Source organism: Anas platyrhynchos, chromosome 18, assembly GCF_047663525.1.
Source record: "Anas platyrhynchos isolate ZD024472 breed Pekin duck chromosome 18, IASCAAS_PekinDuck_T2T, whole genome shotgun sequence".
Taxonomy (NCBI): domain Eukaryota; kingdom Metazoa; phylum Chordata; class Aves; order Anseriformes; family Anatidae; genus Anas; species Anas platyrhynchos.
Genome location: NC_092604.1, coordinates 12,009,772 through 12,037,688, shown reverse-complemented (window position 1 = coordinate 12,037,688; position 27,917 = coordinate 12,009,772). Strand labels below are relative to the sequence as shown.

The 27,917-nt window shown below is 33.9% G+C and overlaps 1 protein-coding gene across 1 annotated transcript; it reads left to right on the top strand.

The window, feature by feature from the left end:
• C5 (complement C5) lies at window positions 1-26,791 on the top strand. The gene is made up of 41 exons (XM_027470662.3): window positions 1-159; window positions 1,130-1,322; window positions 2,050-2,212; window positions 2,816-2,886; window positions 3,488-3,579; window positions 5,218-5,300; window positions 5,585-5,675; window positions 5,981-6,086; window positions 6,879-7,005; window positions 7,317-7,432; window positions 7,651-7,851; window positions 8,424-8,627; window positions 9,114-9,323; window positions 9,504-9,653; window positions 10,572-10,701; window positions 11,052-11,117; window positions 11,707-11,907; window positions 12,550-12,640; window positions 13,086-13,162; window positions 13,825-13,964; window positions 14,614-14,835; window positions 15,400-15,460; window positions 16,083-16,172; window positions 16,460-16,672; window positions 16,821-16,896; window positions 17,719-17,878; window positions 18,326-18,421; window positions 18,681-18,852; window positions 19,659-19,864; window positions 20,240-20,392; window positions 20,766-20,828; window positions 21,224-21,305; window positions 22,000-22,051; window positions 22,784-22,886; window positions 23,300-23,374; window positions 23,473-23,578; window positions 23,775-23,861; window positions 24,243-24,332; window positions 25,427-25,510; window positions 26,029-26,167; window positions 26,439-26,791. The coding sequence occupies exons 1-41, from the start codon at window positions 95-97 to the stop codon at window positions 26,566-26,568; spliced, it is 5,037 nt and encodes a 1,678-aa protein (XP_027326463.3). The 5' UTR covers window positions 1-94; the 3' UTR covers window positions 26,569-26,791.
• The last annotated feature ends 1,126 nt before the right edge of the window (window positions 26,792-27,917 follow it).

Genomic DNA, 27,917 nt, shown 5'->3' with positions numbered 1-27,917 from the left:
TACGTATTGGTGGTATTTCTGTTCATCTACAGCAGAAGCCAGATAGGGTTGAATCCAGATTTGTTAGCATTGTTGGTGTGTTTTGTGTGATGCTATGGCTATTTTAATATTTTGTCTTGTTTTGTTATTTTCTGGAACAGCTTTTAGTCAAGATAAAACGTAAGTAAAACAAATTAGTATTTACTGGAAATGATACTTTATAATTGACCGCTATTTTAAGTGAATAGATACAGGACTTCAGTAGAGCCGGTGCAGAAGACACTACTCAAACTGATGTGTCTTCACAAGCAAAATTCTTACTAATGTATGTGGACTAACCTTAGAAAAAGGACTGCCGCTCCTGGAATTACGCAATTTGCTGCCAAAGAAAGAGGTAGAATCAACTCGTTATGTTCCATAAATTCTGGACATAACGAAAAGATAAATATGCAAAAAAGTTAAGTAAAGTTTGGCGCTTGATACCTTTTCTATAGTGCCTGAAGACATACTATGCTGTGGGTTTCATAAAAGCTCTTATTTATAGCAATCGATCTAAGTGCTGTTACCATTTCAGAAAAAGGTGCACGTATATTGAATGTGCAGCAGCACTTCACGTATGTGTATTTACATGAGGTATATTATGTGTTCAGGTATTAAAGCCTGGTTTGTGGTTTTGTGGAAAAATGCATACTTCAGTTTATACAGCAATGAAGAAATTAGGGTAATCCTGCAAAAATTTACTCACATTTATCTTTATTGTAAGTTGCCCGTTCATTTCAATAAGAATGTTGCTGCTGGGAAAACTATACAAGTATGCTACTTGAAGCATTAGCATTTCAGGTGTTCATTTGGCAAAATAAGTAATCATTTTTGCATAAATCTCCTGTCATAGTAGGCACGCTTTTCTGTGTCTGCAGAATCGAATCCATAAATATTGCCTAAGCTGTTATTTGGTTACATTACATTACAGTTTTCATCAAAATGATTCTAACTGGGGCTATGCTGTTTTTAACTACTGTATTAGAATAACTTCACCTGGTCTTTAGCTCATTTGCTTTATCAGTGTCTACGTAAATGAGGTAGAAACGGAAGTAAGAAATATGAAAGTATAGTTCCAATACCCTTTGATTATTTCATGTTTTGTATACAGCTATGTCCTTACAGCATCAAAGGTTTTCCGAGTTGGGACATCTGAGAAAGTTGTGGTTCAAGCTTTTGGTTATGAGAAGGAATTTGCAGTCAACGTTGCCTTAAGAAGCTTTCCAGATAAGCTTGTTTCTTACTCGTCTGGCCGCATTTCTTTAACTCCAGACAACAAATTCCAAGATGCTGTAACTTTAACTGTAAGGAATTTGGACTTTTATTGTCATGTTTTTATTGTTGCATTTAGTCATTATTGTTAGAAAAACAAGATTGTGGTAAGCTTACGTTTGCTTAAACTGGATGGAAAAGCCTCGGGCCCTGACTTGTCAGTTTGCTGCGTGTAGTTTATTTCATTTTAGTTTGTCTGAAATTGAAAATATATTGGATAAAATGAGTGTAAAGGAGTGATGTCAAAGCTAAACGTAAGATCATATTATTTTAGAAACATTATCTTGTTTGCATAACATTCCAAAAAGAAAAAGGAAGGGATGGAGAAGCGTTCAGTGTGGACAAGATACCTCAAATGAGTGTTCAGAGTAAGCCAAACTGGCAACTGAAACTGAAACTCAAGCTATTTCACCAAACTATCGACCATAACAGCAACGTTGGTGTGGCTGAGATTCGCTGTTTATATAAATGGAAGTCTGGTAAATTATAATGTCATAACTTCGTAACTTGTGTTTTAACTTTGCTATTTCAGTTCTTGAAATAAATACAAAATTAAAAATACTTCTTTGTAGTTTAATATTTCCGACTGTTATCAATGATGTAAGCAAGAATAATCCCCTCCTGTGGATGTTTTTGTTTAATAATAATTAACAACAGAATATTAATTGCTATTCAGAACCTATTCTCAACAAGAAATGCTGTAGAAAAAATACTTGAAAACTATTCTAATATTCTTTAACAGTATGTCATCTCCCCCAGCTTCAACCAGCAGATTTAGCAAGGACAGAGGATTCAGTCAAGTACGTGTATTTGGAAGCTGTTTCCCCACATTTTACCAGATTGAAAAAAATTCCTGTTTCCTATGAGAATGGCTTTCTTTTTATTCACACAGACAAACCAGTTTATACTCCCGATCAGTCAGGTAAATAATGTTTATTTCTCTTAGTTTTCACTTAGTTTTTACGAGCTGATGATATTGACAGGGAATGAGGATTTAAATGTAGTTTAAGCTCTTGTTCATAGTGTGTTACCATCAGTCACTATTTATGTTCTTAATCATCAAGAGAATATTTTGAAATATTTGATCATACTGTAGAAATGAATCATTTCTCCTGGTATCCTCTCCTCTGAGTCCCTGCCCTCTACACCTTACATGATTAATCTGTGGCACAAACAGTGGAGAAATTGTACAGGGAATACGTATTAAAAAAAATGTCAAGAAATAGTGATGACTGAATCATTGGTTTTGTGTAGGTTGAGCTGATTTACTACAGAAGTGATATATTGGTATTTTGATGGTAAAAAATAGTCTCGCGTTGTGATTTGAGTGCAAAAAAAAAGATAAAATAGTGTTGGTGCTGGATCTGCTGTTGCTGGCATGAATAAATATTGTTTGGATAGCATACTTACAAAAGCTCAAAGTCATTCTATACGTACTAAAGAAATTAGTAGTGAAAAAGGTTGTTTTTGTTTTTTAATATTGATAACAGCATGACTTTGAGATCTATTGTAATGTTTCTTACAGTGAAAGTCAGAGTTTACTCTCTCAATGAAGATCTGCAGCCAGCTCGTCGAGAAACTGTCCTAACTTTTGTGGTATGTTGTTACTGAATTTAATTTTAATATTTTGTGGGTCACAAAAGCAATAAACCTCGTTATATAGTAAATCAGCATTGCAATAGATATATAATAACATTGTCAGATAAATATTTTTGCAATAATAAAACTGTTAGATAAATATTTTTGCAGATGGCCAGACATCTTTTAAAAGATCTAAAACAGACTGGACACTTAGATCTTTTTTTAACCTTAATATCTAGGGAAAGGATTTGTGAGAAAATTTTGATAATATATTGTTTTTTTATTGTTCTTTATTTCTTTTAGGATAGAAAAAATCAGTAGCTCCTGTGCTACGTTTTTTTTTTAGCCGTAATGATAGTTATTGTTATTACAGTAACCTAGCAACATTAAGTATTGTGAAGTAACAACTTTTAATTGTTGGAAACACAGTAAAATGTTTTATCAGAATTTCAGAACCTGCATTTCTTTTAAAAAAAATTGCATTTTGGTGCTGTGAAATTGGCAAAACTCTTAGAAGTGTACATTGTGGGCAGGGGCCCACTAAAATCCCCAAATGAAGATTTTTCTTTCAATAAGACTGATCTAACTGCTGTTTCTTTACTGTTATTTTTCAAAGGATCCCGATGGAGTAAAAGTGGATATCATAGAAGAAAAAGACTTTACTGGAATAGTTTCTTTTCCTGACTTCAAAATTCCTCCTAATCCTAAGTAGGTATAATTAATACTCGTTGAGAATTATTAGCATAATACTGCCTTTTCTTTTCTCAAAAGACTATCAGAGTGTCTGTTGCTGATACACAGAGTGCCCCGACTTAAAACTTGGAGATTAGTATCATTTCACATAATCTGTAACAATGGTATAGATGAAGAACTCGTGACAAAGTGTTCTTTTTAGCTAACTTCCAAATGAACATTTGTCTCCTAAAGCAAAATGGGAAGCTTACTGCCTGTATTTCCAAATATATGGAATATTCTCACTGTAATGAGAGAAAGTGAGGAGATGCAATAAGTGAAGATACTGGTGATAAAACTGAGATAAGAGAGCAGTTGGTGGTGGGTTTGTCATGCTCAATTTAAAAATAAAATAAAATTTTCTATTGTAGAAATAGAAACACTGTCAAAAACATAGATTTCAATGAAGGGAAGTGTATTTCATACATATACTCATACAAAACAACAATATTTTTCCAGTAACACCAACATACAGTATATGTGCCTCTACAGTTTTCCCTTTAGTCTTGAGAGGGTGCTGAAGATACACTGAGTTGGCAGAAGGATGCTTAGCAGGCACCTGAAAAAATGTTTTCTGACAAATTTACTGTACCTTAGTGGAGGGCTACAAAGATTATCAGAGAGCTGGAGCACCCCTCCTATGGAGAAAGGCTGAGAGAGGTTTGTTTGTTTTAGCCTAGAGAAGGGAGGACTCAGGAGCCTTCTAATACATAAAACTGGCCTACAAGAAAGATGGGAAGAGGCTCTTTACCAGCACCTAGTGATAGGATAGGAAGTAACAGTTTTAAACTGAAAGGGAGTAGATTTAGATTAGAAGAAATTCTTTATTGTAAGGTGGGTTAGATACTGGAATAGGTAGCCCAGAAAATTTGCGGATGCCCTGGAAGCATTCAAGGTCAAGCTGAATGGGACCTTAAGCAACCTGCGCTAGTAAAGGTGTTCCCTGCCCATGACAGGGTGATTGGAACAAATGATGTTTAAAAGTCCCTTCCAACTCGAGCCATCGTATGATTCTATGAAGTTTCTTTGAATGGTAAAACAGGAAGACAGACGCAGTTAAATATGATCTGCACCTAGACGTTTTGTGGGCTTAAGGAAAGCAACTTGAAATGAAACAAATGCCTTTTGAGTGCCTCTAGTTGCAGGAAAAAATCATCCAGGTTATAGTAAATCAGATAGGTGATGCCCAATAATCGTGCTGACTACACTGAAACAGAGCTGGAGAGCCACAAATAGGCATTTGTCTAATCTCAGGGGTGATAATTGGCAAGTGGAAGATGGCAGCAAATAGTGCTTTAATGACTCCAGTTACATTTGCGGTCTTCCAAATATGTCTCTGCTTGTTATAACTGTATGACAAAAAATTCTGACAGTAGTCAGAACATAAATAATGGTATATTCTTTTCAAATATGTATCAATCCTTCAAAATAAGTTTCAAGTAATTTTATTCAAAATATCAGAGTAGCAGAATCTTCTCAAAGAGGTATTGTACACGTGCAAAAAAACTCAGTGCCTGACTTTTCTAATTATTGATATTAATATTAATATTAATATTTTCACTTTTAATAATAATTTTCATTTTAAAAAATAACGTTTGATTGTTGATACTGTAGGTATGGAATTTGGAAGATTGAAGCCAAGTACAAAAAGGATTTCATAACCTCTGCTGTTGCAAAATTTGAAGTTAAGGAATATGGTAAGGTGTTCATGTACACGTGAATCTTCATTTTACATGCCTTTTTTGCATGAAATTCATGTAGGGCAGCTATACAACACAGAGGAACAAAACACAGAAATGCTTGAAGTAACATTGGCCTACTTAATACAGCAATGGGATGCAGTATAGTGCCAAGTGGCAATATCAGTTCAAGCTAATGTCTCATATCAGGATAAGATATATGATGACATATTTGTGAGTATCTGTAGTTTGATGTTTAAAAACGCATCAAAGTGGCTTCATTTTCTACTAATTTTTTTCAGCGCTGCCAAGCTTTTCCATCGTCATACAGCCAGAACGTAACTTTATTAGTTCTGATAAATTTGAGAACTTCAGGATTGCTGTGAAAGCTAGGTAAGGAAATGAGGCTTTGATTTCTAGATGTGTGCCACAACTTTACCTTAAGAATGATTGTCCTGTGTTGAGAAGCTTCCTCTTTCTCAAGGAGCCCTATCATCACAATCATTTCTGCTACGTGAGAGAGCTAGGTGAACCTTTTTAAAATTCTCACAGTGATTATTTTTCAACAGAAGTGTTTGTAAAGCTACATAGGCATTTGTTTTCTATTTCTTGCTTAGGAAATGACTCTCCTCAAAAATGAATGCTTTGTTGCAGCCGTTACGATCTTAAAAACATTTCTATCATTGTTTTATTCTCAGCTATTTTTATAATAAAAGGCTTCCAAGTGCTGATGTTTTTCTTCGTTTTGGAATAATTGAAGGAACTGGAAAAAGAATGATGCCTCGTGCAATGCATGTAACTAGGGTAAGAAAAAGCAAGCCTAAATTGCTTAGTTCAGGACTGATCTAATTCCATTTAAGTTGGGGAGAATATCTTCCAACTCCATTTGCATCGACAGCTATTGAGTGTCAACTTTACCTTTGTAATCCTGTCACCAGGGGCATAGAAAGTTACTTTACAATGAAACTCAGAGGCAGTGTCTCAGACAGAATGGAACTTCAGTCTCATTCAATTGCTGCCTTGAGTAAACTGTGTTTGAAGTTTCTGTGAAACAACATTTTTGCTATCTATTTATAGAATAAACAAAAAGAAATCAAACATAGGATCAATGTAATAATACCAAATCAGGATTGGAGACAGACAAATCAAAATTATATCAATATGTTATGGGGAGACTGTTCTCCACCAGTTCCCCTTCCCTTACCTAGTCTGGTCTTTTTGTTTTATTCATTGCAGAATGATAAAAGACATTATCTTCCCTGAATGAGCAGGGATATATCTGTGTTATTCGTAGAATCATAGAATGGTTTGGGTTGGAAGGGACCTTAAAGATCATCTAGGAATCACCTACCTCTTGTTTGGTCTGCATGCAGATTTCATAGCATGTACTATGGGTTGATTAATTGGTAATAAATTAATCAACCCATAGGTAAAAAAGAATTCTTAATCATGAAATTCTACATTAAAACGTCTCCATCTTTGATTTCCCCTAAAACAGTCAGAGCAGAAACATGCTGAGAAGAATTTACTCATAGATTACCATATCTTATTTCTAAGTTATTGACTGTAAAGGAATACTTTTTATTTAATTTCCAGCTTGAAAATGGTGTTGCTGAAATCAGTTTTAACAGTAAGAAAGAAGTGAGTTACTTAGGATTTCAAAGTCTAGAAGAATTGGATGGGTCATATTTATATATTGCAGCATCAGTGATGGAATCTACGGGTAAGTTGCTTTCAAGTGATTTCTTCAAACACATCTGCAAATGTACACAGAACAAAAAAAAATTATACAGCTAACTTTGTTAGTATCAGACTTTCTTTGGTACTCAGGAATCCTTCAGCCCGAAGCTTATAAAAAACAGCCTGTCCATCAGTGTAAAAATGGGGTTAAACTTTTTTTTTATTGCTATTTGTTTTCACAGTGCTAAGTGTTTAATTTTTAGGTGAAAGGACTTCACCATCAGAGACAGATTGTGCTGCCCTTTGAAGGCATGTGCCCTAGGATGTGCTTATTAAAAGCGGCATATTTTTTAGGTGGCCTCAGTGGTGAAGTAGAATACACTGGAGTCAGATACGTTGTATCTCCTTACAAATTGAACTTGATTGCTACTCCTCTCTTTATAAAGCCTGGACTTCCATTCTTCGTAAAGGTTAGTTAAAAGAAGTATTGTTGCACGTTACAACGTAAAATCCATAATGCAGAAGCCTTACTGTTTTGTAAATATCTGTAGGTCTTAACACACTTTTCATTTCCTTTGACTGTTTACTTTTTTTTTTTTTTTCATTTGCTACTGTAGAAGGTTAGCAGCTTGTTTTCTGCTTGAAAAATGTTGTTCATATAAGAAATGTTCTCTCTTCTAATGAATAGGTGCAGGTGAAAGATACAGTAGATCACTCTGTTGGAAACATCCCTGTAACTCTCACTGCAAAATCATTCACTGAACAAATGGATGAGACTGAGTTGATATCAGAGGGTTCAGAATCTGGGAGAAGAATAACAAGCATCAATGATGGAACTGCTTTATTTGTTATTAATATCCCATCTGATAGCACGCTACTGGAGTTTCAAGTGAGTTAAATTCTCCCATTAACTTATTTCTTAGAAGATTTAATTCTGTACTTTTGCCAGTGTACAGCACCTGTGGTAAGACTTTGCTCTTAAAAGTTATTAGTTTATAAACTTTGAGATTGTTCCCAACAATCAGTTATGAAACATAAGTGCTATAATGAAACATTACTTCTATATTAAATTGTATTTGCATGTATTCTGAAACAAAATATCCCAATTTGTCATATATTTATTTAATAATAGTTGTTAAATAAAACACCTGAATGAATTACGAGAGAACAAATCTCTGAGAGTGATTCTCTTGTTAGATAGGAAGACATACATGTATTATTGACCTTTTCTGATCTACTTTTTTATGGACATGCTTCTATACCGCCATTTTAATTTGACTTGGTATTTATAATTTTTTTTATTAAAGAAAACAGGAAAGTCTTGAGTTGGCTTATTTTCTTACCGTGATTGTTTATTTTCTGAAGTGTAACTTCATACTTAAACTATTCAGAAGTCAGGACATGCAGCTTTTGTTTCCTCCTTTGCTACAAAAATTTTTGGACATGTTATTATCTTTACAGATAAAAACTGTTGATCCACATCTTTCAGATGAAAACCAAGCAACCAAAACCTATGAGGCAAGAGCTTATTCATCATTAAGTCGGAGTTATCTATACATTGACTGGGCTTCAAACCACAAAGTACTTCAAGTAGGGGATTTCATCAATATTAATGTATATCCACATAGTCGGTATATTCATAAAATACATCACTACAGCTATTTGGTAAGTAACTGATGTTTCCACATGAAATCTTGAATTGAGATATGATCCTTAATGAAGAACATCAGCAGTCAGGATCTGTCACCAACACAGAATACGTGCTGCTCAGAAAACTGTTCAGAACATGTACTCTGCCTTTGCCTATAAAATGTGTCCGTTCTATAGTTATAATTTGTTACCAGTCTCATGTTTAAATCATATATTAAGGCTGTATTGTTTTGAATTCTCACCCAATGTAGACTGGAGTTAAGAAGTAGTGCCAATCTGAGAGGTGTTTCAGGAGCTGAATCATCTAAGGAAGACAAAGATGCACAGAGACAGCAGTTCTTTTTACAGAGAGGGAGCTACCCTCCCTCGAACTAGACACACCAGTCCCAAATGCATTTCTGTGTGTGGTGGATTATATCTAAATGCAAAATAACTTTTACATGTGTGAGACATGTAATATAAAATTTGACTTCTTTATTCTCCATCATCTTTCTACTATAGATCACGTCAAAAGGGAAGATAGTAAGCTTTGGAACTCAGAAAAGAATTAAAGATTTGGAATATGAACACCTAAGTTTTCAGATAACCCAAGAAATGGTTCCTTCAGCACGTCTTATTGTTTACTACATCGTCATGGGAGAAGAAACTGCTGAGTTAGTAGCTGATTCAGTCTGGCTGAATGTGGAACAGAAGTGTGGGAATAGTCTTGATGTGAGTAGTAAAATAGTCACTGAAATTTGTGGGTGTGCGTTCATTTTATGGTCAGGTTTTAACTTGGTATTACACAAGCTCTTTAACAGTTCCTTAACATAATAAAGTGTCCGCCTCCAGATGCATTTATTTTGGATCAGTGTACTTTAAAAATAACTAACATTTGTTTTTGATTTGTAGATTAAGGTGCTACCAAGCAAAAAGACACACAGACCAGCAGAAGTCTTATCGCTTTACATGAAAACACAGTTCAGTTCCTTTGTTGCTTTGTCATCTATTGACAAGGCAGTATATGGAGTTATTGGAAGAGGAAGGAGAGCAATGGAAAAAGTTAAGTCGTAGCCAAAAAAGAAAAATAAGTTGCTGTTTGTTTCAGATTCATACTCAGATTGCTGTTACGGTTTTTGCCTTCAATAAACTTGAAAGTACACAGAAGAGCAATTCAACACAAAATAAAATGTGTGGGTTCTAAGTTATAAAAATAATTCATTCGCTATGTTTTGATTTCCAGTAAAAGTAAATGGTGGTTTTAAAGCCCAATCTGAACTGTCTCAACAGAAATCTTCAGACTTGGACAAAAATAGGCTGCAGTGTGAGAGAGCTCTGTGGTCCGAGAGGCATAGAGACTACATTCTCCCTTGTAGTTCTTCCTAAAATCTTTTTAGGTTCTGTTTTTTTTTAGGGCATACGGTTAGAATAATATGGCAGATGCTATTATGTTCATTGGATTATAGAGGTTTTCAATCCTTGTAGAATTCTAGATATGTGTGTATGTAAGTAAACATGCGTATCATCTGTCACTGAGATAATTCCATTCCTGTGATAAAACGTGGCAGTTCTTTAATACCTCAGAACAGTCAGATACAAGATAGGTAGAAGATGAACAGGAGAATACTTCTGCACCAACCTTGAATTATTTGAATCTGTTTTCTAGTACTGTTGAATGCTGGGTAAAAATACTTGATTTGGTTTTCAACAAGCTAGATGGAGTATCAGAACTGTTACAAACGTTAGTGGAGCATTCTGCCTCTGTTCTGCATAACTTGTTAGCTCAGACGCGCTACAAGGGCATGATTGTGTTGGTTCTGGTGCTTGAATTAGTTCAAATATCGTGAAATGGTACTCTTCAGTGTATTGTGAAGACATTTTCTAAACTGGCCTTTCTGCATGTATAATTCTCTTATCTGTCATATGATATATATGATATTCCCCACCTTTTAGTTAGCTGATGATATGCCTATTCCTCAGGTAATGCAAGATTTGGAAAAGAGTGACCTTGGATGTGGTGCTGGAGGAGGACGGAATAATGTTGATGTATTCCGAATGGCTGGGCTTACATTTTTAACTAATGCAAATGCTGATGATTCAAACGAAGCAGGTATATTTCTTAGTTTTAAACACGAAACTGTGGATTTTCTCTCTTGAAGTTTTCTATTGTGACTCACAGTTATTATATTGGAACCAAATAAAATTAGTAGGGCATGTATATACTAAGAAATACAATTTTGAGGGAGGAAAGCATTGTAGTTTGTGTGTCATTTTCTGTAATTTAAATTATAGATTTTTTTTCTTTTCTTTTTTTTTTTTTTTTTTTTTTTTGTAATTCAAATAATAGATTTTACATCTCTACCAAATCTGGAATGTGATTTTTTGGACAGAAGTGGGCTGTGTTATGACCAAGAAACTCCTGTCTTTCATAGTTTTTGTGTTTGTTTTTATTTTTAACAGATGAAACTTGCAATGAAATTGTAAGAACCAAACGGTCTGACTTCGAGGAGCGAATAGACAAGGAAGGTGATAAAAAAAAATATTTCAAAATATATAATTATGAAAAAGGTCATGTCTATTAGAAATTGATCATCTGAGAGTTTGCATAGTACTTTTGATTGCTGTTATCCACTTAATGTAGTAGAGAGATGGACAAATATGGAATATGATAATTTAGAGGACCCCATTTATAAAGCTCCTCATCCATATGCTCAGTTTGAATTCTATAAGATTAAGTACCCATTGAAAATACAGCATATCTGTAAGATTTCTTTTTCCTACTCGGAAAGGACATATTCTGAAAACTCACGGTACTACCATATGGTAGTCTTTCCAAGTGACTACCTTTCAGTGACCAAGCCTGACAGAAGACCTTCTGTCCGTTAGATCTTAGTGTAATAAAACTCCTCTAATTTATATTTTAAATTCAGTATTGTAGTATAAAGTGTGTGTCTCTAATATTTAAACATTTACATGTTTATGCTCAATCTTGAATCTGTACCTTCATTGAAATTTTGCAAGTTTTAAAAACACATTTAGTATAACAAGTTAAAATGCATTTGAAAATAAAAGCATAATCTCAAGGAAGGGATTTTTGTTGTTGTTGTTATTTCAGCATCCAAATATAAACATCCAGCAATTAAAAACTGCTGTATGGCTGGTGTAAAAGCATATCCAGTCAGTGAGACTTGCAGTGATAGAGCTCGGCGAATTCGGAGTAATGAAAAGTGCATTTCAGCATTCAGGGATTGCTGTGAATTTGCCAACAGACTGCGGGAAGAAGAGCCTAATAAGCTGCTAATATTGGCAAGAATGCGTAAGTACAAGAACTTTGACTGTTGTGTGGAGATTTTTAATAGATTATGGATAAATACAGAGGTGATAGCTTTGTTAATCTAGTAACTCTCTCCAATTACCTGAGAGGGTTATTCGAGCAGATACTGTAGTCTCCATATACCTTGGTTGTATACCCCTAAAGAGAGGTAGGAGAGCGATTCTTTATTGTTAGGACTGTGCTGGAGAGCTGTGTTCTATTCATCCATGTTTAGAACAGGCAGCCATGCAAAATGGAATATTGTTGCCTGTGAAGGTAATGCTAACTTGAATGCTCAACTGGAATCATTTGCCCAGGCCTAAAACAGCCAATGGGTAACACGTCAGCACAGATCAGTGGGAGTGTGAAATCTTCTGTCTCCCATTCTCTCCTTATAATCTCTATTTAACAGGTTTGTTTGAATGTTGGACAGGTATCCACATTTATAAATAGTTTATTATAAATAAATAAACTTTTGATGAGGTTATTCACGTATCATTTTTTCTTGTATCAGAACTAACTTGAGGCAAATAGAGTTACAGTAACACAAAAGGAAAATACAATGATTTTCAGGCCTTTGGTGGAAGGCTGTTGGCAAGGGTTTTCTTTGTTTGTTTGTTTACTTGATTTATGCATCTTCTACAGATTTTGAGGCTATCTTGGAACTGGATGAGGCAGAAGTTCGTAGCTATTTTCCTGAAAGCTGGTTATGGGAAGTTCACCAAGTTTCCTCTAGGTACTACTTTTCTCAAAGAAATTACTAACATTTGACTTAATCATCAGTTTAATAGAAAGTAATGCTAAAATTTTGACATAACCCGAGTAACTAGTCATACCCTAGATGTGTACTAAAATGCAGTTTTATATGAACACATTTTTCGTGTCATGTTGTTCTAAATGCAGGATATACTGTCTGGTGCCCACATTGTTGAATCACTTTTCCTTTCACTTTGAACTTTGTTAAACACCAGCTTCTTTCAAGTCAGATAAAAACAAGCTTAATCAAAAAAAACCCCTCTGTTCCCTAAGTATGTTCCCATTTCTTGTCCTGTCTGAGTCTGTCTTAGATACAGGAGTTGCTCTGGGCAGCTAGTTTTTATGTTGATTAGCTGTTGTTAACAAATGGCTAATAATAATGTATGAATGTGTTAAATGTAAAAGAATAACACTTCTAATTGCAGATCAAAGTCTCTGTCTATCACTCTGCCTGATTCACTGACTACCTGGGAAGTGCAAGGTGTTGGCATTTCTGATAAAGGTAGGTACTGCAACCTAACTAGCTTTTAGCCAAATAGTTACATAGCGTTTCTGTTTGGATTTTGTAGAGACTCTCATTTTAGTTGCCACATATGTTCTTTAATGTTCATTTTCTGGTTATTAAAGAGGAAAACATCAAAATTAAAAAAAAAAAAAGTTTAAAGTTTAAAAAAGTTTAAGGAACGATAATCACTGCCTTTCTTGCAGTGAACATAAAAATGCCAGGACAAGACAAAGGTCTGTCTAACATAGTATCTTGTATTTGACAGTGGCCCATGATGACGAAGGAAGAATAACATCACAAATAGTCAGTGACTCTTCCTTGGCACAACTGTAGCGTCCAGCTATCAATAGCTTAGGGACTTGAGGAAAGGGAGAAACAGATTTTCTGATAGATACGGTAGTCCAGACAGAAGGTTTGCTTCTAGCTTTGGGAAGGGGTTGAAGCCCAAAGGACTGCTGTGTCAGCAAGTACGCAAAAGAAATGTATGTGAAAGTGAGTTTGTAAATGAAAACATACATGAGAAGAACAGGAAGCAAGAGCCGGTCATTTTTGAAAAAGCTGGACAAATTCAAAGTACATTTTGAAAAATGGTAAGATATCAATAAAGGTGGCAAGGATGTGGTTTATCAGAAGGGTGTTTTTGTGTTTGATTTTCTTAGGTATATGTGTTACTGCACCATTGGAAGTGCAAGTTGTAAAAGACATCTTCCTTAACGTTTATGTTCCTTATTCTGTGGTGCGAGGAGAACAAATTGAGTTAAAAGGATCAGTTTATAACCACAGAGCTTCTTCAATTAAGGTAATTTGTGGCCTTCATGAGTTCTGTTGAAATAGTGACAAAATAAACCGAATAAGCATTTCCTCTGCTAGTATCTAATATAAACACATCGCGGTATCAGATTTCTCCAATCCTTCAAGAGGTGTTATATATGCTCTGCATAACTATGTAACGATAAAATCCAGTCATTACTCATTTAATTTCCAGCCATTCTGATTACAGTGTTGTCATGCTCTTACATAGCAAATTGCCTCACAGAAGTTCAAATCCACTTTTCTATTCCAAATGTTAGGATAAAATGTCAAGTAACTAATGGGATTTTTAGAATAACTTGCTCCAGAAATGACAGATTACTTTGTCTAGAGTTTTTACATAAATGGACTACTTTTAATGAAATGCATTTAAACAGAAATACAGAATTATTGAAAAGTATGCAAAGGTATTTTTGGTTCCAGGATGTTGAAAAGGACATCTGTTAGTGTGTCTCTAATGCAAATAGTAGTAATTCCACAGTTAGTAACACTCGTAGCACTTGTTCATGGTAAACAGAAAACAAGTATTATGGTTTAATAAAAAAAAAAAGTTCAGGATAGTATTTCAATGGCTTTAATATTTCTCTGGTACTGTACCTGTCATGGAGGTGAACATTAAAAATCTTTCTACTTTTCAGTTCTGTGTTAAAATAGCAGTTGGAGATGGAATCTGTTCTTTCGGAGGTTCTGCAACTACTGGATCAAGGATACATGGTTGTAATCTTAAGTATCTAGGTAGCAGTTCTTCATCGCCATTTATGTTCAGAATACTGCCTTTGGAATTAGGTCTTCACACTATCAACTTTACACTGCTGACAGACGGAAACAGTGAAACTGTAGTTAAAACATTACGCGTAATGGTAAGAAAAAAATTTAAAATGTTTAGAGTGTTTTTGAATTTCGTATCGATTCAGTCTCAAGAAGTACAAAATATATGAAATCAATATATGAATATTGATTTATTTTAATGTTATCATGCAAATATCATGTAGTATCATTGAATTCACTGTATGCACTGCAAAAATACATGACCAAGTATTTGCATATAAAAATTGTCAGGACGATGCATACAGATTTAACTTAATAAGCAAGAAGGATATTGTATTCTAAGTCACTTTGTTCAAATTTTCAAGTGCTTAAGCATACTACATTGAAAGATACTTTTTTTGGTATTTTTTTACTTTCCAAAGCTTTTATTTAAACCTTTTGTTAAATTTTCTCAAAAATTTTGGGAGATAGACTACAAACTTAAATATAGAATAGGTGCAGAACATCAAGGTTTTTGGTTTACAAAAGTTAAACTCAGCTACACAGAAGGGTGTAGACAGCAAAGATACTAAGGTTTCCAACTGTTGCTTCAGCTAATGTATGTGATTAAACAAAAGTGTTTTAATTTTCTACTTTTTTCCTCTTAATGATTACAGCCAGAAGGCATTAAAAAAGAACTTCATGCAGGTTTCACTTTGGATCCACAGGGTGTTTATGGTATGAGAATATATGCCTTCATCTTCTTTCTTTATTTTTTCATTTTCTTGATTCACATAGTTATGATGATCAGTTTTTCCATAATGTGAAAAATTTGTGGAAATGGAAAAATGTGCTTTTCCTTCTTGACATATTCTTCATATGACCCTTTCAAGGATTTATTGTTCTTTCATTGACAAATCCATCTCAGAATAGCTAGTCTTTCAAAAAAAAAAGTGTTTTTTTTCTTAAAGTAACATTTTTATCTTTTAAAATAATATAATACTAAGCTTTTCTCAGTGTGCTTGAAAATTGATTAGCATTTGCTTTAGTAATGAAAGTAGCATATTTTCTCCTTTAACCAGAGGTGACTCTGAAAAAAGAAAAATTAGGTCAAGATTAGATTTTCTCTTAACACTAATGTCAAAAGAAAGATTAATGTGTTTGCATCTGTAATTTTTCAACAGTCAATATTGTTTGTATGTACATTTGGGGATAGTTGTAGTTTTCATGTTGTTTCTTTTGTTGTTGTTGCTGACTTCTCAATAGTTGAAATCTTTAAATGTCTTTTACATCTAAATCCTCTATTGAATTAGATTTTGCAGTATATTATATATTCAATATTGAACCTTTTCAATTATAGGTGCAGTCAAGAGACGCCAAGAATTTCGTTATAAAATACCACTAAATCTGGTCCCTAAAACAAAAATTGATAGAAGTGTCAGTGTAAAAGGTAAATTGAACTGAAGCTTTTAGTCTATTACTCTTAGTACATATGCAGTGTCTCTATGTATGTTCTGTGTATCTTTGTTCTGTCTTACATCCTTTGTTTACATTTGCCTGAGTTTATTCCTAGCTTCTTCTTTTCAGTAAAGTCTTTGTAGATCACCTTTTTATGTAAAATTTTAAATACCTCATATAGAATAACTGCTTACATGTATAAGTATCAGATTCTGCCCTTGGATTCACTTCCATTATCATTCTTTTAAATCTTTTTTTTTTTTTTTTTTATTTCCACAGGACATCTTATGGGTGAAGTGATTGCCACAGTCCTTAATCCTAGTGGTATTAGTATTCTTACTAATCTTCCAAAGGGCAGCGCAGAGGCAGAGCTCATGAGTATTGCCCCTCTTTTTTATGTGTTTCACTACTTGGAAGCATCAGATAACTGGCACATACTGGGTTCCAAAACCTTAACTTCCAGAACTGAAATGAGGAGGAAGATGAAAGAAGGTAGAAAAATATAGCTGCTTCTCTTGCTTCAGAGCTGTAGAAGTGCATAAATTTTGCTGAATAAGAAAGATCGTGTATCTGAGTAAGCAAACACAATTTTAATATAAATCTCTTCTCATAACTTTCTTTCTGCCTAATATTCCCTTAGGAATTGTAAGTGTTTTGTCATACAGAAATGCTGACTTCTCATATAGCATGTGGAAGAATGGGCAAGCTAGCACATGGTAAGTTAAAAAAATCTTTTGATTAGTATGAACGGGAAAAGCTTCATTCAGCCCTTTGCTTTCATATAGGACAAGTGAGCTTAATGGTAGATTTATATGATGCTTATAGCTCTGAATAGTATCTTTTCATTTCTTGTTTTCTTGTGATATATATTTTTTGTGTGTCCATAGTTTACACCATTACAAGCAAGTTGGACCTCGGGGTCCATACATAGGTAGACATACCTGAGATAGTTTCTAACTCTTCTTTGGGCTTGGAATTTTACAAAAGGACTATGTAGAGCTTGGTTTCCTGCTCAAGCAAAGGTTGCACTCCAAGTTTGAAGAAGGAAAGCTAGGTACAGGGAGGAGCAAAGGAAAAAAGGTGATACCCCTTGTTCACAGAAATATGATACTTAAAAGATATCAAACAAAAGGGGGTAATACTGTCTATGGAAAATAAAGTCTACCATTGCGAATTAGGCAAAATACATAGTCACTGTCTTTCCTTTCATGACAGCAAATGCAACTGGCTTATAGAAAGAAAGAAGTAAGATGCTTCAGAAGCATCTTCCTTAAGATCTGATGAAAGAAAAAAATATTTTGGACATGTATAGAGTAATGAGTTTATATTCTGAACCATGGGATTTGGTCCTAGTTATAAAATTATTTATGGCTAATTATTGCCTGTTTGTTAAAAATTAAAATTCATTGGCTATATTCTTTGAACTGTGGGAGTGGATAGCACACCTAAAACATAAATAATGGATATTTTTCTAATCTCTAACAATGTGATAGTATCTGATAATCAAACAAATATAATCTGTTTGATTTCTTTGGCAGGTTGACAGCTTTCGCTTTAAGAATTCTTGGACAAGTTAATCAATATATAAATCTTGATCAAATTTCTGTTTGTAATTCACTTCTGTGGTTGATTGATAACTGTCAAATGCCAGATGGGTCATTCAATGAATTTGCAGATTATCAACCAGTGAAACTACAGGTATGAAAACCAAACATTTTGTGTGTGTACGTACAGTAAAAGATAAAGACGCAGGAGGTGCAAGGTATTTACGGCTGCATTTCAACCAGAAAATCTAGTCAAAACAATTTTGCTAAATTTGCCTCTTTCTGAACTCATTTAAAGAAAGCACAGTATTAAAACTTTTCTGTCTTGCCAGTAAAAGTAGCTGTGTGACACTCAATATTTAGAAAGAAAAAAAGTGTAGGTTGATTTTTACAATTTAATAGCCCAGCTTTCTAGTAACTTTTTATATTTTGGTCTTTTTTTTTCTTTTTTTTTTTCAATAACCTATTGCATTCAAAAGAGTTGAATTATTATTTCTTGCCAGAATTTCTATTTGTTTCCTTGCATAAACTGTAAAAAGTTATATTTATCTAAATTAACTCTTATTTCTATTTATTTATGTGATTATATTTGATTTTATAGGGTACATTACCTAGAGAAGCTAAAGAAAAATCTTTGTATCTCACAGCATTTTCTATTATCGGAATTGAAAAGTCAATGAAGATATGTCCTACTCAGGTAAATACTGCTTTTATTTCTGCCAGCAGTCATATGCTGGGATTCTAATTTCTTGCATCTTCTTTAACATCTGTTCAAAGAAATCAACACTTTTTTTTTTAGATTTAGTTGCTTTCAAAATCGGTAAAAGAACAACAAAATTATGGATCAGTATGTTTTAAGATATATTGTAGAAAATACTATATATCTCTATATTATCTTTTTTGTGTTTCTTTAAAACTATGTCTATTACTAAGCTGTAGTCTGTTCATCTTTTCAGAAAATCCATGATGCTAAAAATAAGGCAGGAGATTATTTAATGAAAAATGCAGAGTCTGCACAAAGCCCCTTTACTATGGCAATAATTTCATATGCATTAGCTCTTGTGGATTTGAACCATCAGTCTGCACGATTGTTGTTCTCTGCACTGAAGAAGGAGGCATCTGTCATAGGTATTGCTTATTAAGTTCTCTCAAAGTGCGTATTGTAGTTGTTTCTCAGGTGGACTGTTCTTTCATTTTTAAAAAAAGTCTCTAATGGGCTTCTACTTGGATCATGATTTTCAATGGTGCTTGCTCTGGCATATATGAATTTTTAGTCTTGTGTTACCTAGTATTTTTGCAGGGTTTAATCCTGCTTTTGGCTTTTCAGCAGTGCAATTTCATAAGCAGTGTGCAAGTTGGTTAGACATTTGTCATTCCTCAGCGTATCACAATGTTTGTTCTGTCTGCTTTCTTTTTTATGCAAGTGTCCGTAGGGGGTTATTTTTGTCTGCCTGCTCATCCTTGTGATGTGACTACATTCTTCTTTACCTCAGACTGGAGTTTCTCACAGTATCTGCCAGCGCCCTCACTTTTGCTTTTGAGGGGGTTTCCTCTTAATTTCTCACTGGCTGATGAGGGACTTTGTAATCTCTTGCGAATGCTGTTTATTTTTAGTGCTTTTTGTTAAAGGCAAGAGACTCAGTCTGTTCTCCTAGAATAGAAAAGTTTTGCCCTGCATGTAGAAATTGACATTAAAAAAAAAAAAAATCAGTATTCTATTTATCTGGCCACTCTGTCACTGTTCAGGACCAGTAATTATTTGGATGTGATTCAGATGCTTTGCATCAGGTCTGTTTATCATCGGTTTCTAGAATAAATGTCAGATTTATAAACATAAAAGCATATCTTCATCTCCTGTTAAATGTAGAGAGAATTCCTCCTTTTCTCCTTGACCTGAGTAGGCAACCTGAAGCCTGGGTTTTGTGTTTTTGTAGGCGAGCCTCCTATTTATCGTTTTTGGAAAGATAGTTTAAAAACATTAGACCACCCCACTCCCAATTCTGTTACTGCACAAATGGTTGAAACTACAGCATATGCATTGCTTACTGCACTGCTAAGAGGGGACAAGAACTATGCTAATCCAATCATCAAATGGTTGTCTGAAGAACAAAGGTATGGTGGAGGATTTTATTCAACACAGGTGAGCTTTAAAATACTTTGTTCCCATTCCTCAAATACCAAAATCTAAGCAGCCTTATGAGGGTAATATCATTAGATGACACCTTTGACAATTTCAGCATCCTTTCTGTGGTACTAGTATCAAATTGCTCTGATACTATGATTTTCTTTCTTTCTGGGAATTATGACTTCTTTTTCAGAAATGCATTATAAATAGAAATTTGCAAGCTGGTAAATATCTTACAACTGTGTTAAGTGTATTGCTGAGATGCTGCTAAGCTGTTTATCTGGTAATGGTTACTGTCATCCCATTTAGGTAGCAGAAAATGAATTACTTTGTAAAAAATGTTTACTTTTTAATTTTAGAAAGTAAATCTTTATAATTGATTTCTGACAGGACACTATTAATGCTCTTGAGGCCTTGACTGAATATTCCCTTCTTGTCAAACGGCTTAATTTGGACATGAGTGTTAAGGTAGCATACAAAAATTATGGAGATCTTCATCTATTTAAACTGACAGAAGAAAATTTTGTGGGAAGAACTTTGACAGTGAGTGAATGGCTTCTCTTTTGAAAAGTTAAAGCAAAATTCCCAGTAACCTGTTAAATAGTTCTTTGACCTTTGAAATCAGTACTAAAGTAGCTTTTTCTTTTAATAAAATGGTATTAAAATGACATAGCAAATGTTTAAGAAATTTGCTTATCTGCTACATTTAATCATTTTTTAATATGTAATTCATTTAAATTTAGCATTTCTGCTTGTTTCTATGATCTTTTTGTAGAAGCTGTTTGTAGCCTTAATTGTATTTAAGAGGTAGGAAAGACAAGTAGATCATCAGATCTGAATTACGTTCTTGTTAGCACAGTCATTATTATTTTTCTTATTACCTTATAACTATTTATATTTAACATCAATCCTTTAGGTACCTTTGGAAGACGACATATATGTAAGCACTGGCAGCAGCACTGGCATAGCTACAGTAAATGTAAGTATGGAACCTTTTTTGTTTTTTAGTAGTGTCTCTGGTTTGTTAATGTGAACATTGAAAAAGAAAGTGATTTTTTCGTAAGGTATTCTAAAAATGTATAGGTATACACAGGTATTCTAAAATGTAAATATTCTAATGTAGTAGTATCTATGTTCATAAAAATAATCAGGATAATTTTTAGTCTTTGAAATAAAATCAGCAAGAGTGGTGTAGTTTTGCTCAAGAATTTTATGTCTTATCAAAACTAAACATGCTAAGCATGCTGTTTGTTTTTACTTGTATTGTATTCCTCTAACTCAAAATTCTGAATTTTCACTTTTTTTTTTTTTTTTTGCCATATTTGAGGATTGTTTACTGTTTCTATTTTGTCTAATTTATTTGTATGTTTGTAGGTGAGGACAGTATACAACCTAATCGGTACTTCTGAAGAGTCATGTAACTTTGAATTGAAGATTGTTCCAAAGCGAGATGATGGTAAAGGGTTAATCTGGTTTTAAATAATAGTACCCAGATCACTGCAGGGAAAAAAAAAAAAAAAAAGGAAAGCTTATTTAACAATGTGCTTTTTATTAAGAATGAAACTAAAAAAATATCTTACTTTTTTCAGTGGAATGCAAAACTGGAAAAGAAATTGCTAGAAGCCTTCTTAGGCCTTCTTGAAACTATTGTCTTTTTGTGAATAGAACTAATCTTTAATGTATTTCTGTTAGTTACATTTTTACTCATTTATGGAAGGGTTATTACAATTGGGGCAGTGAGGAATACAAAATTCTAGCAGAAGAAAGAAATATAGTAGGACTAGAAGGGTGGTTTGGGGTTCTACGAGGTAAGAAAAAGTTCTTAGAAGGTAAGTTCTACAAAGTACTGAAAGTTGTAGTCCAGTTACAGCAGGGTGTACAAACTCATTCTGAGCTTTTGCCATGAAGTAGTTTTAATAACATAAGTGTGTGATAAATAATACTAAGCATTAGAGCTGATATTTCACCTGAATTATAAGACTTTAGTGTTGTTTGTAGCTACATGTACATAATGAGTTCCTATGAAAAATTGCTACCAAAATTATTTTAAAAATTCTCTTTCAATTACGAAAACACTTTACAAGAATTTTGGGGTTGCTGTTCCTGAGGAGTTTTAAGATCACTTATTTGACTCTACTTGGTATGACAAGGTTACAGAATAGAAGATGGTGGGCCACTTGGGCGCATAGAGGCTTGTGCAAAGTAAGTACAGCTGGTGGGGTTTTACTTGGGTAGTTTGTCTCAATTACTGTGGAAATAATAACAAACTTTTACTTTTAAAGGTTTCATTTAAACTTAATGCTGGTTCTAAATGTCCTCAGTTTCCTAAGTTTCAACACTCCTACTTACAAAGGTGGAATTCCCAGCTGATGTGTTAAGGAACTGGAGCACTGCAAACGAAATGCACTGTGGCTCTACAGATACATAATGACAGTACTCTAAGAATGTTACAAAGACTTTTTGGTCTTACATTTTTTCTTAGTTATTGTTTTAATATTACATTAGCTGACATTAGCATTATATTTGCTTATGCATTAGCATTATATTCAATTTCTTTTATTTTTTTAAGAGATTGAAATGTTTTTATTTGCTAGTCCTCCCTTATTAATAATTGCATCTGGTCTTCTGATCTTGTTTTCTTCATTTTTCTTCCTTTTTATGCATGTGTGTAAACAGAATTGGGATTGATTGTTACTTTTTTGGGAGAGTATTTTTTGTTGATTTATATCTGGGTTCTTCGAGAACATAAGTATTAAGAAAAGTTCATATCCATGATATTGACAAAAATCTGAAATGATTCATCTGGAATATTTTGCTTCATTATGATGTTCTAAATGTTGGTAGAATTTTCCTCATGATTTTCTGGGATTACACATTGAAGTTTACTTTCTGTTTCAGTTATGTTTAACTACTTTTATTTTTAATCTGTTTTAGGTACAAGCCCAGCACGAGAGAGCCACAGTCAGGGTCTGCTCATGCTGTGATGGACATAGGTTTGGTTAGTGGATTGGAAGCAAATATAGAAGACTTAAATACTGTAAGAATTAAAAAAACTTTATTTCTTTTACTGAAGTGTTGCTCTTTTTTTGACAGAACTATGATATTGACTGTTCAATTGTAATTGTTGTTCAACATGTCAATATCAGTTAAAGGCAACCCGAGTTATACTTATACTTACAGGATTTAAATAGGATACTAAATGTGGACTCAAGTATCCCTTTAAGGATAATTATCTTTGCAATTCTTTGTTATTTTCATGCAATGAAGATAAAAAGGATAATTTCCTTAAAAAATAAAAATAGTTTAAACATTATAAGAAGCAACACTGAGATAAGTTTTTTGAATCTCAGAATTACGTAAAAGTTAGTGATAAGTAAATGTTCATGATCATCCAAAAATCTTTAACTGTTGAATAATTTTTTTTTCTCTGTTTTTTTGTTTTCCCTACAGCTTGCAAGTGGAGTGGATCAACTGATAGCTGATTATGAGATAATAGATGGACATGTTGTTATTCAGATAGACTCTGTATGTTACCCCTTTCATAACTTTAAGAACAACTTTAACTCTTCGGAATCACTGTGTTTCCTTTATAGAACTCCTTAATTCATGTGTCTTTCCAATAGGTTCCAGCTGATAGTTTCCTCTGTGTTGGGTTCCGAATAAGTGAGCTTTTCCATGTTGGAATGCGAAATCCTGCTACATTCACTGTATATGAGTATCATGCACCGGGTATGTATTCCATGTCTTCAAATTCATGTGTGTTCTTTTCAAATGTTTATTCCTTCTTGAAGACTACATTTTTTCTTCTTCCACAGCTTTATTATCCTTGTTACTTTAAGCTCAGGTAACTTCTGACTCACAAAGTTTCAGTGCTGACTTCTTGAATTTTCTATATTTATTTATTACAATTTTTTGTATCTTCTAGATAAAAGATGTACTATATTTTATAACCCATATGGAGATGAAAAACTTGTGAGGTTGTGTGAAGGAAATGAATGCAAGTGCATGGAAGGTAAATTTTTTTTAAGATGTTTTGCCATTTCATTTGGTGGGAAAATGCAGTTTAATGCTTTGGACAAAAACATATTAACACAAGGAAAAATCCTTGTAAGAACACAGCTGTTGTCCTCTAAAATTTTACATTAAAAAAAATAAATAAATGTGTGAACTATAATCATGGTTGTCCAATTGGATTAAGTTCAGGCAAGTAAGGATACTTTTTCTTTTTTCAGCATTCATTATTCCACCATACACTCCCATAATTACACTGTTTCTCAGTTACAGCAGATTATTCGAGCAGGTAGAGATCCATCGTGTTTTATCTGAAGACATGCAATGACGTTGTCCTAACGCTGTTTTTTGTTGTTTTTTTTTTTTTCTCCTCTCAATGTAGCTGAGTGTAGTAGAATACAAGGAAGACTGGATCAGTCAATAACTGCTGATATCAGGAGAGAAGCTGCATGCCAGAATGATATTGCATACGGTAGTATTTGAATTGTCTTTACCTATTTCTCATGCTCTTACTCAGTCACTTCTTTACTACTGCTGCAGAACATTTTGTTCCAATTAGATCTTTAATGATCAAAATTCAGCAGGCATACACTGTATGAAGGTAACATGTCAGAACAGAGATGAGTAAGTTCTGCCCATACCCTTTGCTGAAGAAAACTCATGTAACAAGGGTTATTAACCCAGGAAACCTGGTCTGATGAATTCTGCTGTTTTTTCCCTTGGTGTCATTCTAACATGATCATGTAGATTGACGGGCCAAGTCCAGATGCATGACATTAAAAAAAGCTAAGTTCTGGATTCCTGCTGTTGGAGCAAAACAACCTGGTGCAGTGGCATAGGTTTGGGGAAGAGTGGCTGGAAAGTTGCCCAGCAGAAAAGGACCTGGGGGTGCTAGTCAACAACCAACTGAATGTAAGCCAGCAGAAATAGTGTGGCCAGCAGGATTAGGGAAGCTATTGTCCCCTTTTGTGTAGCAAGACTGCATCTTGAATACTGTGTTCAGTTTTGGACCCCTCTCTAGGAGAAGGATATTGAATTGCTCAAACTTGCGCAGAGAAGAGCAACAAGGCTGTTGCAACAAGGAGGATATCAGTTTCTTTTCTCAAGTAACAAGTCATAGTACAGGAGGAAGCAGTTTCCTATTGCACCAGGGGAGGTTTAGATTGGATATTAGGAAGAATTTATTAACAAGGAGGGTGGTCAAGCACTGGAATGGACTGCCTATGGAAGTGGTGGAGTCCCCATCCCTGGAAGTACTGAAGAGACATGGATTTGGCACTAAGGGACATGGTTTAGTAATGGAACTTGGTAGGTCTGGCTGACGGTTGGACTTAATGGTCTTGAAGGTCTTTTCCCATCTATATGATTCTATGATTCTGTGTAGCTTTGGGGTCAGGGGAAGTTGCAGGCCATCAGATGAGAACCATGCAGTGTATAGCTGTAGCCATGATTTTCCCAGAAGTTAAGGGACATTATATTCTCTACCTGAGCATCTGTAAGGCATTTAGAATATATTGCAGGAAAAAAAAAGGAATAACAAAAACTTTGTTATGTGTTGTTTTGCAGTTTATAAAGTGAACATCTTGTCTCGTCGTGAAGAAGGTCATTTTGTAAAGTATTCTGCAACTATTCTAGATCTCTATAAAAGAGGTTTGTGTCCTATTTTTAATCCATTTAACTATTTTACTTAGAGCAAGATCTGTCTTGTTGAGACCAATGAAGCAGTTGACAAAAAACAAGAGTCAAATCTAGTCATTTCATGAAAGTAGAAAACCTTACTCTGAAATACAGCCCTTGAGCATTCTTTTATGCCCTAAGAAAGGCACTGTATAATGTTTTTAAACAGCTTTTATCTATTATAGCTGTTGTTAACAAACCTAAACTGTAATCAGTTAAACATCTCTTGTGTGACAAAACAAGTTGAACATATTCCACAATCAATTAATACAGTTGTGAGTTGTTTAGATATATTTAACATTCCATTTAATTTAAAAAATCTTCTGCAGGAAACATGTTTTATATTATAAAATTTTCTTGTTTTATAACAAGTGTCAAATGGCTCACTTGACTACACTGTGCTGTAGAACATGTTAATGTTTTCTATTTCATGCACGTGTAACTAAAAATTCTCTTTGTGAAATTTTCTAATTTTTGACATTCTACTTCAGGGCATGCTTTTGCTGAAAAAAATAATGAAATTACCTTTGTTAAAAAGAAGACCTGTACTGATGTTGAACTGAGCCCAGGAGAGCAGTATTTGATCATGGGCAAAGAAGCCCTAAAGATAAGCATTGGTTACAGTTTCAGGTAAGTAATTTAACATCAGAATGTGTTAAGATTTAATCTTAAAGTATGTTGTCAAGTGGCGAGTGTTTGTATGTAATAATTCTCATGTAATATATAATTTATTTTTAAAGTATCAGTTGACCAATGATAACCCAGTGTGTTTTCAGATGTGTAAATTTAAAACAGGATTATGAACACAAACCAATCTATTTCATATTGTAATGCTTTTCCTGTTAGGCAATTCCCTCCCCAAATCTTAGGAGTAAATGTGCGTTTTCTGTTGTCTTTTTAGATTCCAGTACCCTTTGGACTCCAGCACTTGGATTGAGTGGTGGCCTTCAAACACAGCATGTACATTTTGTCAGGAATTTTTAAACAGAATGGAAGATTTTGTTGAAGATCTCATCATCAGTGGCTGTTGATTTACGTGGATAATTTTTTAATTGAAAATACAGATAAAAAAAAAATCACAAAAAAAGTCCTCAGCTGTTCAGTAATTATTTTCAGAACTTAACATTCGTGACTAGTTCATCTTGGAAAACACTCTTAGCTTGTATTTCAAAGCCACTTTCTTATAACCTGGTAATTTTCAAAGTACGTTTTTTAAGCTTGGATGGAAGAATAAAGCAGAATACTGCAAAGACATTTGAAGTGAGATGAAGTGAAATGGAATGACTGTAAATATGGAAAATGCTGTCTTTTGCCAGAATAACCCTCAGAAGCACTGAAATCCAATGTCTTATTAAAACATAACCCTTACTTCAGAAAAAAAAATAAAAAATAAAAAAGAATTGTTTTATCAAATAATTTTGTTCCAACTTTAATTGGAAAAAAAAGACATAGCCTAGCACAATTGTATCCAAGTAGTTAGGACAAAAGCCTTCCTGAAGCCCTTGTTACTTTATAGTACCTATTTTAAATGTTCATTTTCCAACCACAGTAAAGTACTGTAGCGTAAGAATAGTACAAGACAAATCCTAAAGCTATTTCGTTTACACTATGAGTGTAAAGCCAGGTGCTGCTTTATTGGTGACCCTTTTTTGCTTCTTTAATTTTCTCATCCTCATTCTTTTGTACCTTAGACCTGCAGATGACAGATTCTTGCTTTTTTTATTTTTAACTTAAGCTGGTATCCAGGTGTTTACATTAACATTTTTCATTCAACTTGTGGTTGGAGCAACAAATTTTTAAACTAAATGATCCTGAAGATTTACTAAGTTAAGAAATTTTAGTTTCTTCATGTTTGAAATGCAAAAATTTATTTTAACAGTGCATTGAAATACTGCAGTGCAACTCAAACAACTCCCACTCCCTGCAATGGAAAGAAAACATACTGGAAACATGTTCATATTCAGTTACAGGCAACTCTTCACTTTTTATAACTAAACAAACTGAAAAATCTTCACCATACCTGGCAGCATTTCATTTTTGAAGTGATACTTACATTCATTGAAGATTCTGTCATTTGTAAAGCATTTTGGCATGTAAAAGTCTCTGAATAAGCAAAACATTTAATTAGAAGCTTTTTAAAATCTCATTTGTATATGAAAGGGAGAACTTCCAAGTCTGTTGAATCTGCACAGCAGTTATGATTAATTTGTGAAGTGTCAGTGATGTATTCAGAGGAATTAATAGTTTTCTAAGGATTTTTTTTGAGAAGAGCCGTTGGAGTGATTTGAACATGCCACGTCAGTTTGTCTGATGAGAAAAAAACATTTTTCTTAAGTGCTATGTAGGTGTGCTGCAAGAACAAACTTTTTTTTATAAAACC

What these genes read in the sequence shown, in the direction of transcription:
- C5 (XM_027470662.3), top strand. Translation starts at nt 95, where the DNA reads ATGGCTATTTTAATATTTTGTCTTGTTTTGTTATTTTCTGGAACAGCT. An exon ending in AAGATGCTGTAACTTTAACT is followed by an intron (nt 1,323 to 2,049) that starts GTAAGGAATTTG and finishes CATCTCCCCCAG; the next exon opens with CTTCAACCAGCAGATTTAGC. An exon ending in TTGTTATTCAGATAGACTCT is followed by an intron (nt 23,375 to 23,472) that starts GTATGTTACCCC and finishes TCTTTCCAATAG; the next exon opens with GTTCCAGCTGATAGTTTCCT.